This window comes from Phalacrocorax carbo, chromosome 3 (assembly GCF_963921805.1).
Source record: "Phalacrocorax carbo chromosome 3, bPhaCar2.1, whole genome shotgun sequence".
Taxonomy (NCBI): domain Eukaryota; kingdom Metazoa; phylum Chordata; class Aves; order Suliformes; family Phalacrocoracidae; genus Phalacrocorax; species Phalacrocorax carbo.
In genome coordinates this window covers 10,768,043-10,782,469 of record NC_087515.1, presented here as the reverse complement: position 1 = coordinate 10,782,469, position 14,427 = coordinate 10,768,043, and the positions used below count along the sequence as shown (strand labels likewise).

The following is a 14,427-nucleotide window of genomic DNA, read 5'->3' as shown; positions in this document are numbered from 1 at the left end:
GCATCCCGTGTTATCACAGAAGATACCTAGGCAGTCTAAATTTTAGTCTGTTTCCTGTAGAAGATAAAAAAGCTTAACTGGGTTCTGCAGAGATCACTTTCAAGCATTCTCAGAGAAGCAAAAATGAAGTCTCAAGAACAGTAAAAGCTTTTTCCTTCACGTTTTTCAAAATTGTTAGAAGCTAGCCATATCATTGTTCCCTATTGTTTACGTTTGTCACAGCATACACCATGCAGTACAAGCAAACCCCATAATCAGTGTGAATCAACAAAACCAAAGCCCTACACTCATCATCAGGTATGCAAGCAACCTTGGGGCAAGAGCATAACCTCACCCTGTCATCATACTTCTTTTCCTAATGGTAATACAAGTGAGAGATGAAAAATTACCTGGTTGTTTCCACAAGAGTAATTACGTTACTAATAGAAAATAAAAATAAAGGGACTATATTTTAAAACAGATACACAGAACGGAGCTCTCAGAGTAGAGCAATCAGAACAATCTTTGCACAACCCCATGGCATGTGGTGCGAATAACCACAAGAACAAAACCACCAGCAGCAAATAGGGTTTTAGAAAATGCTAGTAATTAATTCGATGTCTGATAATAAAATACAGGCTGTCAGTTTGATGAAGGCTGTAGCAAAGGTAACTGCAAAAGCTACCTCAAATTCTGACACAAAAATATTAAACAGAAGTTTCCCTTTTTGTCTTTACATAAGACAATTGTAACATGGGCAAAATATATACTAAAGTGACATAAAAATTTAAGCTCTATCTGGACTCTAGCTTTGGCCATGGGAATGAGGTTATTTTATAGAATGATGCTAGCAATATAAAATAAAAAGAGTTCAGATCAACCACAAAGGAAATGTTTTGGTTATTTCAGTTAAAAGTTGACAAATCCATTAAAGACTTTTAAAAATATTATATAATAACTGTGCATTTCAACCTCAAAGTTGAAAAATGCAACAATATAGCAATATGCAAAATATATCCAGTTTGTGACAGTCAGAGGCAACTAATGGAACTACAAGTTGCCAGTAACTTTACCTAATGAAACAAGACATCCTGAATATTATCCTAGGTTTTTATTGCTCAGTAGGTGGTGTTTTAAATGCCATGGCATTCTAAGCTACCATAGATTCAGATGTTTTAATACGTGGGGGAACCAAAACTAATGGGGCAATTAACAAACTAATTCAACTGTTGAGACACAAAGTAAGTATGGAGATTATCGCTGCCTTGATAAGCAGTCAAGCTTCTAGCTGCTCATAAAATTCTTATTCTAACTGGCACTATAACATAGAACAGGCCATGGAGGATGCCCCATCGAGTTGGAAAAGAAGCCATAAACAGTCAATGCATTTCATCACCTAGTATATCCAAAGGTGTTTAAATCCATAGCTCACACTGCCTCCAAAACACAGTTCATATTAAAGTGTATTGATTTGAAAAGGAATATCCACCATTCACAAAGTTCTTGTCCCAGTTACATCACCCCAGACGTGTTGGAGTCAAGGTCAATCTTGTCTACTGCCCTCCCTTCTGGATCAAATCTGGTTCTTCATCAGTGGAAAAAATATTTCTTTCCCTCACGGTACACATTCCTGCAGGTCATCAAACCCCTTTTAATGCTGTCACTTCTGGTTGCTCTTGCCATTATTTTGCCTGGCCTGTGTTGGGCAAACAGTTCCCACACCAGTCCACAGAGATCAGCCTGTGTCCTCAGTACTTGATAACTCATACCTATCTGCTCTGATTCATAACAATATAACAGCCTGAAGAGCTGCTGCATTAAACCTGACTCCCACATCTTTACCAGGATCCTGTTTTCTTGCACTGTGCAGAGCTTGCGCTTTATTTCTTAAAGCCAGGTGATCCAGACTGCAAAGTATGTCAGCATGACGCCCCAGTGGAACTACAATCACTACCTGGGCTTGCTGCAGATAATGAATTTGCCTATGGGAATGGAGAAGGGCAAATTACGAGGGATACCCTTGCTGCCTCTGCAAAATCCTTGACAGATGCTTGCTGTAAAACAAAAATGTCCACATGTTGGAGGGAACCACTGTTTTCTGCATAATTTTCTATACTACAACCCTGAGAGCCTCCCTGTGCCCAGGCTTCCAGAACACAGACATTAATTTCCCCAGTTCCAACCGATTTTTTTCTGGAGATCCCCAGAAAGGAGGATAGCAATTTGTTTGTCAAAGAAATAAAAGGCATAAGGACCTCTTACATATAAAATGCAAAGGAAGCTTACTCTAAACTTACTGAAACTATTTATAACCATGCAGAACTTGCAAGTGAAGGGAAGAGGGGCCAGGAATGTTAGATGTTAGGAGTGGCTGAGTGGGACGAGGTCCCAGCGGGAATCCTGCTCATGTTGTACAGTGTTCCTTACAGTCTGTAGAACTCCACTAAGTGCTCTTCAGGGCCGGACATGTGACAGGTTTGCTGGTGGGGAAGGCATACGGAAGTTTGGTACCATTTTTAAAAAAGCAGCGGCACGTGCTGAACCTGTGGTAAGGGATATGATTCTGCCTTTCCTATTACCTGGCTGAGCTCCTTACACAGAAATGCACACAGGCAGAGGTGGCTGACACCACCGGCAGACTCTGCTTGCTTTGACTTATTTTTCAGGAAAAGGTGATTAGTCTCTCCCCTGCCCTACAGGCAAGAAAATCCTTCCTCCTTGCTGTTCAAAGAGTTCCTGTGCAGCTTGTTGGTGAGAGCAAGTTAGGTATACACTAATCCTGGGATATATGGGGGAAGGATGCTACAGTCATATGGTTTGCTAGGGAAAATTCCATTCTATGTAGGCAGTCTGAGTGATGTAACACCGGTACATATCAATCCATGTCACTGACAGCACTTCATGCATTTCAGGAAAGGCTCAACAAAATACTCCCTGATGTTTTACTGTACACAATCTGTGCAGATGTGCTATATCTACATATATATCTATATATACTGAAGCGCCAGTCTTCACAAGCATCAGCAGAGAAGCCTACAGTCCTGGGAAATAATCAAGGAATACTACCTGGCTATACTCAGCTGGAATTCAATTTTCTCACACCTCTGCACTAGCTGAGGTTTGATGAGAGATCAATTTTTCAAGTTGGGTTTTTTTTTGGTGGGATGGTATAGAAGGAGTCCTTCCTACTTTCACTGCACAAAATGAAGTTGTGATTTGGTCTGCATCTGCCAAAGAGGAGAAATGGAGGTGCAGTGGCTGGCTGGTTGGTATCACTACACAGCTGGGATGCAGTATGCATCACATTCCAGGTCAAAGCAATTAAAACAAGACTCTGTCAGGGATTCCTGATCTACCACAAGCCCAGGCAGTGGCCCATAGCAGCACCTAGCTGAGATGGGCTAGTCCAGGCCTTGGAAATGCAGGTGTGCAGGCTGGGGCCAGGACTTGGCTACAGCACTGCATTGTCCTGCTGATGAAGTGTTCTGGACCTAGAAGCATGGCCAGAAAAAAAAAAGTCAGAAAACAAAACCACAAGTCAGCCTCATTCTGGCTATAATTGCAAGACACACTGACATTTTCTAGTGAGTAATTTGTAAGCCGTGCTACAGCACTCCTTTTACATCTGCAAGGAAAATGGTCCAGTGGAGGCTGTCATCCCCTGCCTCGCTGGTAGGCAGATGCCCTTCCATCAGGAAATGGCAATGCAAGTTGGATTTCCCCATATGCAGCATCACAGGCAGGCTTCCTGTTCTCTCTTTTGACCAGCCAGGATGATACTGTGTGGGAGGATTACTGCCTGTAAGTAGCAGGGAAGTGCACAAGCAAACACTTGGCACCCAGCCGTCCTCCAGCTCCAACTTACTGTGCTGCTGCTGCTGCTGCTCTAAGAACCCGGTGCAGCTCCACCTAGCCACAGCCCTGAGCTCCTCCTGGCATCTCCCACTGTCCCCCTGGCTGTTGGGGGTACTGCAGTTAGCGCTTAGTGATAAGCACCTTGCTGTGCGAGGTCACAGCTCTATCTTGCACCTTTCCCTACAGCTACAGCTTACAGATTTTTATCACCCTGAGTACAAAGTCCCTTTGAGCTCTGAAACAGTCAATAGTGAGAGCTAATGCCCTGACCTGACCTTCTTAAGCACCTTACTCCTTGTATCCTAACCCACTGTCACCCCCGTATTAAATAGTGCAGGCTCATGCTTCAAACAGTAACATACAGCTTATTGCCTATATCCTCCAGAGAATACTCAGCACTGAGAACCAGAAGGAATGTACGCAGGGTATGCCCTGCGTACGCCCAAACTCTAGCTAAAAAGCGGGGGTAATCTCTAGAGCTTGAAAGAATCTGGTGTCATCACTCCTTACAGCAGAAATGCTTGGCAGTCCTCCTGAGCATCTTTCAAAATACAACAGCATCTACCCTGACCATAGCAGCTTTTCTCTTCCCAGCTTCCACACGAATCTGCTCACGCTTTGTGCATTTGTTGTTGAAGAGTCCTTGCAGAAAAGCTAATTCCTTTTTTTTAATCTCATATTTCATCATGTGTTGAAACATTTTTTTTTTCTCAAACCTGTTTTGCCTTTTTCCACTTCTTGGAGGGGCCTCAGGACTCCAGGATAGGACAGTTACACAGTGACCTTACAGGACAGAAAAAGCTACTGAGTCCTGGATCATAACGACATGCAATTTCATTTAATAAGGTGTCAAATATTTTATGTCAGGAGTAGCTGTAACATTTTTAGAGCAAAAATCAGGACACAGCATGAAATGTTCAACTACGGCTCTCAGGCTTTGGTCCTGCCAGTCTTCCCAAGCAGTTGGCCATAGCAATGCTTTAGTTCCACAGGCCTCACAACTGCTGCAGATTATTAGTTTGGAAGCAGCATGCAAACACCACTCTCAGGAAGAAACACGTATCCAAATTGGACTTAACAGGTCTCAATTATGACCTAGATTTCAGCCAGCCAAGCACATCATCATTTTGCAGCTACTCAGGTGGTGGCTGAGTCTGACTTCATGAAGCCTTGAGCTTCATGAGCCAAAGCAGCAAGCTCCGAGTAATATCACTCACCCAAATCATTTGCACAGGTCCACCTCTGACAGCAAAGTTCTTCTGCTAGCTGGTGTTCACAGACAAGCTGCCAAATACTTGCCATTGCATGCAACTGACGCTGAGGGCAGTGAAACAACATGCTTTGTCCAACTAACTTGTGGAACAATGGGGGAAAAATCCTTTCCTTTTGATATAAAGATCTCCTTTCAGAGCAGAGGATGTGGAGACATGCCTCCAGTCACCCAAAGAAGGCAAGGAAGTCCCATCTATGCACAGATCTGGATTGCCTCCTGTATGCCTTTGATTCATAGATAATACACAATTAATATCGTATACATCTCTTGAGGAAAGTCATGCTGTTACCCTTCCCACAGTGAAGTGAAAGAAATACCAGCACTTGACATTTGTTAGCCTGCAAAAAATAATTGTGACTTTTTTTTTTTAAGTCAATACCGGCTGCATGAAGTCTCCCTTTTCATAAGGCAGAGATAAGCTGAGCATAAATCTCTGTTAGGGGTGTCTTGCATATCCGTGAAATCCCAACTCTGGCAGTTGTATCAGTCAGCACTCCTGTTGCAGCTCAGAGCTGGCAAAAAGAGTAATCTCCACTGTTGCAATTTGCTCCGTATCTTTCATCTCAGCCACACCTGGGATATAATGAAAGACTTATGTGTAGCCCATACTCATATTCTCTTTCATCACCAACTGCAAACCGCCCTGCAAGTATATATAGCTCTCCTGGCGATGCTGAGAGTCTTGCTATACCTACAACTGCTTCTGACAAGAAGGCTTACATAGGCTGCGACACTGGCAGGACCCAACCCATGCTGCTATGCTGTGTGGTTGCAGAAGGCATTTGTCTCCACTTTTCCTGGACTCTCCACAATGCCGGCCCCAGAAGCAGATGGCAGAGCCTCAAAGGACGACTCCAATACCCACAGCCTACAACACATGCACCACACCAAGCTCCACCAAAATGCAGTAGTACGCACACTGCTGTGCGCCCCACAGCAGCAGCTCACTCTGCCGGTGATGTGGGATGGCCCCAACAGGGCACTCTACAACTTGTCACCAACGGCACACATGTACATCTGATTGCATGTGTGGTAGCAACAAACATCTCATAAATGGAATATGCCTACTAAACTGCCTCTGCACACTGATTGCTCAAGGGCCCAGGAACCAGAATCAAGTGGATATTAGTGCTCCGTTAATGAATTTATTTTAAAGATAAGCCATTATAAAGTTTAACTACAGCACCACAGTAGCGCTGCTAGAATACAGCAGTTTGTAAACTTTCTTCTTCTGAAAGAACTGTAATTGTCTACAATATAATGGAAGAATGAGGGGGTTTAAGTATGACTTTTAATACATGCTGTTATTACATTATCACAAGCCCTTCCCCTTCAATTTGCCTGACAGGGTCTCAAATGGGTTAAAAAAACACAGTTTCTAGACCAGTTGCAATTCTACCTGCACTACTCTGGAGTGAGGGCTTTGACCAAGCAAGGGAAGGCTGTTACAGTGAAACAAATGGCAAGGGATTTACAAGGGTTTGCTGCAGCTGTGTGTTTTGTAAGGAGCTGTCTTAGAAGTGTCACTTACAGTGCTAAGTCACTTCCTTTACGTATCGTGAATGAACATGAACTTCCAATTTTCTTTTTGTTTGCCTAAGAGTAATATTCTGAATTTGAACAGCATTTCAGCTGACAAATTTAAGACATTTACACTTATCATCAATGGAGAATAAGACTTATTTCTCTAACCATTTGAGGCAGACTAAGCTAAAGAAGAAAGCTGACTAACAGCAAGAAAAAGGACACATGGATAAATTTCAGAATTCATGTCTAATTTTCAACCTGACCATCAGCAATAACGGTCCAGAACTTCCTGTGACCTTACACCAACAACAAAACAATCCTTACCATTTTTAAGATGGAGCTTGGTAAGCTTTTGAAAGTTATGGCTGTATACAGCCCCAGGCTGGGCTCAGGGAAATCCCTTCCAATCTGAGGTTCATGGGGCTTTCACATACTACCCATGCCTATGTACCATTGAGCAGTAATGTCACATTCCCAAAAAGTTTGGAGTCTGTAATTTTCTTAAAGACAGGCATTTACAATTGAAGATCATTTATAAAAGTATCTCCTGTGACCTGCCAGGTAGCACATAATCCAGTCTCAAAAGCTGTGGGGGCCAGAGGTGGGTTTTGGGACCTCCTGCCCCTTACTATGCCAATAGCTTTTAGCCCCACATGGGGTACGTGCAAGCTGTGTGCAAGGAGCTTCCCGCTTCTCTGGCCACCTTCTGCATCATCCCCAGCCCCACCTCCAACTGTGCCCATCCTGCCACCTCTGCCACACCAGGCACAAGGCCCACCGCTGCACAGGCTGGGCTGGGACATCACTGCCACAGCTGCTTCTCCCCTCAGGATACCTCACAAGATGTGTAGGAGCTATTTCCAGCCTCTGCCCCACCACCTCAACCATACCCCCATGGCAGAAACAGCAGCAGCGGCAGCCAGACCCCATGGCAGGATTTGGCCAGGGCAGAGCAGCGGCATGACCAGCACCCCTGTCTGCAGGGCCACCTCCCACCTGGGGGCTAAATGTTGAGCACATTCAACATCAGGTTCATGTCAGACCTCTGTTACCCGAAAGACCATTTCCCTTCCACTGCCTTGAGCCCGACACGTTCTATTGCCAATAGAAACAAAGCTGTATCTGTTCATGCAAAACAAAGGTACTCCTAAATTGCAAAAAAAACCCCAACCCCTCAGATCTCAGAATAATTAGTATGTAGACATGGAAATTCTTAATAACATGTTAACTATTGTTGGAAAGATAATTTGTGGGAGTTCGCAAGCTCCCTGTCAGCACTGCATATCTGCTGGTTGGCATTGTTGAAAAGACAAAAAAGTTTAAAGCCTTTCTGCACACCAGCCAATTTTTTATTCAGTAACTCAGGTAGAAGTAGAGCCAAACTGAAAAAATTCTGCCATTTTATGCACCATGGAAACAAGAACCTGTCAATCCACAATTACCTACTCTACCTCCATTTGAGATCAACTTTTACTGCAGGAATATAGCCAAGAAGATCAGATCTACAGCCTGTGTTTGTCCATGGGAGATAGACACAATTTATTTTTTGTTTCACTCTCAGATAAGTACAAATATTAAAACATAACTCAGACTGATGCCAGGGTGCATGTTAAACTGCATTACCGTCTAATAAAAGATAGAAACTTTTCTCCTCATGTAATTTCTCACAGTAACGTCAACAAGAGGATATAAAAATATTCAGTGTTCATCTGTAAATTCCACTGTGATAAAACTGCACACTGATTTCCTAAGTGATCTCATGTATTCAGATTTTCTTCTAGAGCTGAAATATTGCTTGCTCGAGCCCTGTGAAAGCTACTTATTTTTAACAACTCATACTAATTTTGTAATTTTTTTCCATAAATGAAACACTGCCACTTTTCAAATTGGAGATGATTTGTCTGATGGACTACTTTAGCCTGAAGGTTTATTGTGTCTAATGCATAGCTTTTGTACCTTTCAAATGATGATGATTATTTGTGAAACCCTTAAAAATACATTTTAAAATCCTCAGTGTAGCAAGACCCTTAAATGTCCTAGTGTGCTTAGGTGTCACGTGCATCATATTATCCCATACAGCGGGATTCCCCAAAGCTGTACACAGCTTAAGCGCTTTTCTGCGTCAGGTTTGAAATTCTCATGTTAATTAAGCGTGCTCCAAGCAGAATTAATGGTTACAACTGCCTACAGTGCTCGTGGCAGCTACTAGGCTTTCTAAGCTTGGAATTGCAACTTTATTAAAACAGAATGAGCAGTGATAGCACATTTTCAGTATCTCTAGTGACACAGAATCCAGGCAGAGCCAGGTGACATGGAGAAGGAAGGTTTAGATCCTACGTCCAGACCCGGGAGGATTTGGCAAGGCAGGTGAAATGTGGGCAGCTCGGCTTCTTTGCAAGAAGGTAGCTGTTGAATGGGACATGTAGCTAGTTCTTACCAAATGTAAACTCCAGTAAACCTCTTGATTTCACCAGCGTGTCAGGCAGCAAACCGCTGCAGTTAAAGAGCAGATATATACGTATGATTGAACACACTGTTAATGTGTACCTAAGGCACTAAAGTTGGGGTGAAAACTCTTTCCCATCCCCACTAACGACCACCACATGACTGTTTTATAAGCGGGAAAGAGGGTCTGTGAGGCTTGATTACATATTGCAGCTGTAACTCAAACTACCCAGAACAGCTACTAATCATTTACCAGAGAAAACCATCATCACAGAATGGTTGTTCTCCATCTCTGTAGGTCTTCGCATCAGAATCAGGTATCTTTCTGGAGGGCATCTGTTATCCAGAACTAGTTATTCAGTTTCATATGGGCGTAAGTGGGTGAAACGAGCTCAGTATTTAATATACTTCCTTTTGGATTAAAATTCATGACTTAATTAATTGCTTTTTAAATATGTGCTAACTGGCACAAAGAATATGGTCTTAGAAAAACTCTAATACTGATCAATTACATAACATTTCCATAATGATATAGCAACACTGAGCATTTTCTCCTTTATGTACTTCCATGTGATTTCTTAAATCCCAGCTGGAGAAAAATATGTCTTGTCTTCTGTCTAGTTCTACTTCAGGCACTACCGGTCTGACATTTTCCTTTCAGGTTCCAGTAACATCAGCATTGAGATCAGAGATATTAAAACTTAGAAAATCTGACATGTTATGTCAAATTACAAAGAAAGTATCTGAGAGCAAATGGAAGAACAGACAGACTGAATTAAGTAGCAGAAAAAGAGAAAGAAATAGAATGATAGGAGGGAAGATACGGACAAATATGCAGAAGAGAGATTAAGCAGTCTAGCATAATCAGATGGGTATGAAGAAAAAGCATTAAACAATGTTGAAAGCACAAATGTAGGCATATAAATTCATATATAAAACATGTAGCTACAGCTAGTATAGGCATGAACACACAAGATTCTATTCACAAGAATTGCGTACAGTAGAGGGCAATACTCATGTGAGTAACATGACGTACAAGAGGTTGCAGGATTTGACTTTTCACCATTTTTGCTTGTGTACATCATACACATCTGTAAAATGTTTAGGCAGGCATTTTAACTTTGAAGATGACAAAACTTGAAAATAATAGGGCCTCAGGGAAACCTTTACCGTGAAAGCTGGTAGAATTGCAGTTCTACAAAGAACCAAGAGGAATACCCTAAAGACTATTTGACAATACAACTAATGTTATTGTTCTGTTTGAAGCATAATAAATGTTGCAGTTTGCATAGGTGTGGAATGCTTGTCAGAAGAAAGCATGATAAGTGTGTGAATCCAGAACTGGGGAACCCTAATTAACCCTCTAACTGCTATCTGCAAGAAGCCTAATAGCAACTCTGAAATGGGTGTAAGAGACTTATTCTTATGGGGCTGCTTCTGCAGCTTAATAAGACACTGTTAGCCTACCTCAGCTGTGTCTATAATAATGAGACACACCTTTATAGGGCAATAAGCCACTGGTCTGCCTAATAACAGGCTATGATTCTCACACGTGATGGAAGGTAAGGCAGATGCCTTGTCTGTGCAGTACGGGTTATTGTCCTCATTCTACAGGTAGGAAACCAAAGCCCAGTATGTCACTTTCCATGATCCATCAGGAAGCCTGGTAGGGCCAGAAACGGAGTTTATGGGTCAAGGTCGTTTAGGATGAAAGCACAATTTTCCTCCAGAAGAGAACATCTGATAGTCTATTGGAAATAGTGTTTTACAGAATGTTAAAAAACAAAAGCGTAAAAAATCAAAAAAAACCCAAGACAGAATGTCTTCAGTGATACAGGAATTAAACTTCTTACAAAGTATTCTCGCTTTGAAACTACAAAAACAGCATTAAAAGCCATTAATCAAACAGTCAAAACACTACGGCCTTCCTTCTCGAAGAGTTTCTGCCTGTGGACTGACAACATGGTGCAAAATCTCAGTATCGTACATATGGGTGCCCAAAATATATGGAACCAACAAACTTCCCAATATTATTGTTACCCTGCCAGAACACCAGATTCCCTCCTTTCAGACGGGTCAGCAGGCTTCTAGGCTGTTATCCTATCATCTCTCTCCACCCCTGCCAGGGCTGTGCCTCAGCTTCATTTGGAAAAATGGAAAGATGTGGAAAATATGCTTTCACAAGACTAAACAAAAACTACAAACAGTATAAAAGAAATAATACTTTTAGAACAGTCCTCACTGAAGCTACATCGGTCGTATTTCTTGATTTCTGCAAGATATCCATGCTGCAAAGTACACGCTAGAAATACTTCTACCAAAATCAAATTACTCATTCAAGTACCATCCACAGCAACTATTTATACAGGAATTTTCTACTGAATGTACTGGGTTTTTCCTAAATAACAAGAAATAAGCCATCATTTAGATTATTTCAAATACAATGTTCAGAATTTGCAGGCTATTACAACAGACACAAGTTTACTTATGGAAAGGATGGATTTTAGAACTCACAATACTGTTTTACAGAAAGTACATTTTCCTTGAAATGATACTTGACTATCCTTGCAGGAGGAATTACCTTTAGCCTGTAAAATATAATTTCTGGCAACACTCCCCAAAGTAGAGCACGCTTGCCTCTAAAAATAAGCCATGGTGCTATCAGCAGCACAGATTACTTTTTTCCTGGCAGAGAGAGCCCGATGCATCCAGAAATGGCTGCACGGGGTGATGGCCAGCTGGCTCCAGCAGCGGCTCCGGCCGCCCCGGCCGCCGCCCCGCGCCGTGAGGAGGCCGTCGGCCCCGCTGCCATCCCCGGCTGCGCCCTGCGCGGCGGTAACGCGGTCAGGAGGCTGCCAGCACCCGTGGCCACGGCCCGCGAGTGGCACTGACCGCGGGTGGCATCGCAGCGGGCGGCTGGTGGCATCCCCCGTGAGAGGAGTGCTGGGGAGATCCCTTCGCCCTGAGGCGGGAGCAGCGGTGTGGCCACCTTGAATGGGATTGCGAGGGTGTATTTATGTGTGCGTACGTAAAAGTGCATGCATTCATATATATACATATACGCACACAACGTAGGTCTCCCGGTGCGTGTCCGTGTGCCACGGCGGCACCAGCCCCGGGAAGGGGTGACCCCGCCGGCCGCGGCGTCTCCCGCCGCCGGAGACCGGAGGCCGCGACGAGGCGGGCCCCCCTAGTCCGGAGCCCGGCGCTCCCGCACTCCCCGCGGGGCTGGAGGCCCCGGACTGGCCCAGCCTTACCCTCGCAGCTCCCCTCCTTCGCCGCCATGGCGGCAGCCCAGCGCCGTCTCCATGGCGACGCGGGCCCAGCCGGGCCCTCTCCTCCTCCCAGCCGACGGGCGCGGCGAGGCCGGCGGCCTGCCCAGCGGGCCGCGCCGGGCTGGCGGAGGCAGCCGCCGTCCCTCCGCCCGGGAAGGCCCTCCGCTTGCGGCCTCGGCGGCCTGCTAGCGTACAAAGCAAGTGAAAGGCGGTGGAAGGAGCGTGGCGGGGGTCGGCCCCGAGCCGGGGGCAGGGATCGGCCGTAGCCGCCCCTGAACACCGATGGAGCCCAAAATCCAGAGCCCAGCGCAGAGGCTCGGCCCGCTCCCCGGGACCCCGCGCCGCCCCAGGCAAGGGATTGGGGTGTTACTCCCACTTGTGCCAAAGAGAGATAAAACGGGACGGAAACCCCTACCTGGCCCGTGAGGTGGGGCCGGTGCCGCGCGGCTCTGCACGCCGCTGGCCCCGCGGCCAGGCTCTGGCCGAGCCCCCCGGGCCTGCTGCTTCCCACTGCTCCATTGCTCTTAAAAATAGAGTTTTCCCAGGAATTGCAGAGATTTCCGTGTATCTAAGCTTTAGAAAGTGAAAGAACATTTTATTCTAAATACCGTTGCTCTGAAACAGCTAAAATATTCTGTCTTGGCGATATTAAAACTGTGCAGTTTAAATTTAGCTATGTGTTTTAGCAGGCATGCTTGTGATGCCTGGTTCTTCTGACTCTAAAACAACTGTGAAAGAAGAAAAAATATAAATATTAATATTCCAGCAAGATGCAACCCTATATTCATAGAAAATAAATATTTATGAAATTCCTAGAACTAAAACCTTGTCCGTGCCACAGCAGGTGCTTGTTTGTCAGATGTTAAATTTTTTGCAAAGCCCGTGTGGATGACGACTCCTCACACGCTCATCTCCACCTCTCAAACAATCAGTTGTGATGCGCTCAGTGTTCATGGAAGCCTGAAATTTCAGAAAACACACTGAAGGTAAACAGGGCTTCTTTGCTTTTAAAAAAATAGCTTGCTTTTTAAATAACATTTATAACATTTGCTATTTGCCTTTCAGCCACTTATTTCTGCGTTTTTATTGAACGCGGCTCAGAGTAAAGAGGGTGTAATAGATACCCAAGAGAATACACCATCACTCTGTTGGGAAAACAGCTGATTATGCTCTCTAACAAAGGTGATCCCACTGAAAGGTTATCTACAGACTTGAACAGTTTATTAAAGTAACTAAATATTTCAGATTACAAGTTTGACTATAAGAGTAGCACAGATTTGTTTCCTCTCAAATTGATAACAGAAGTTTTGGTGAGAACAGCATGGCAGCCGAAGTTAGAGGATGCAACAGCAGAAGCAGGACAGGCCCTTACCTTTCAGTCTTACAGGCGTCCTGTTTCTTACTCCCTCAACCCCTCCACACAGAAAACCTTTGTCTTTCCTGGTTGTAGATCTATGGTGGTGGATCAGATGCACGTTCAAAACTGAAGAAAATAACGAAATACGTTGTTTTGGCAAGGATGGAGCTTTCTTATCTCTTCCCTCCCCTAACCCAAATGTGGAATCTCATCTTCTTGAATATTGTGCCCAGCATTAGATTTCTGATGTCATTTTCCAGATCACCTGATTCATCATAAGACATTTACAGCTCTCCTACAAATGCTATGCTAGTTCAAAGTGTTTACCACATTTCACTAATAAAAGCTTTAAAAAACCCTGTTCTAGTCATTCAGGTTTTCATGCCAAATCTATATGCAAAATATGGACAACATTCAGCTTTAAAATAGGTACAAATATTGCATATTGTGCAAATTTATCGAGATTCTTGTGTTTTTACAGTACACTTTGAACTGAAGTAAGTCACTGCAAATGTGACATGATAAGACAGCAACTCCACTCAAGCCACTTACCATTAACATTTCCCCAGCAAAGTCACCAGGGCTTGAGCTTGGCTTTCCTCACCACCCTTTCCTACTATTTGACACACACTTGTCTATGTTTTCCTCCAAGAGGGATGGTAACAAAAGCAGTGTGTAAAAGCCAACCAAGAAAGGGGAAATCATGAAGTATGCAA

The 14,427-nt window shown here is 43.9% G+C and overlaps 1 protein-coding gene across 2 annotated transcripts in view; it reads right to left on the bottom strand.

Annotated features, from left to right (window-relative positions):
- Positions 1-12,473, bottom strand: part of EFCAB2 (EF-hand calcium binding domain 2) — a 33,431-nt gene extending 20,958 nt beyond the window's left edge. The window contains exon 1 of one of the 2 annotated variants that reach the window (XM_064445817.1): positions 12,337-12,473. In XM_064445817.1, the coding sequence (XP_064301887.1) occupies positions 12,337-12,389 (53 nt within the window). In that variant the 5' untranslated portion in view covers positions 12,390-12,473. The remainder of the gene's footprint in view (positions 1-12,336) is intronic. The other variant, XM_064445816.1, reaches the window with a different exon arrangement.
- Positions 12,474-14,427: the final 1,954 nt, after the last annotated feature.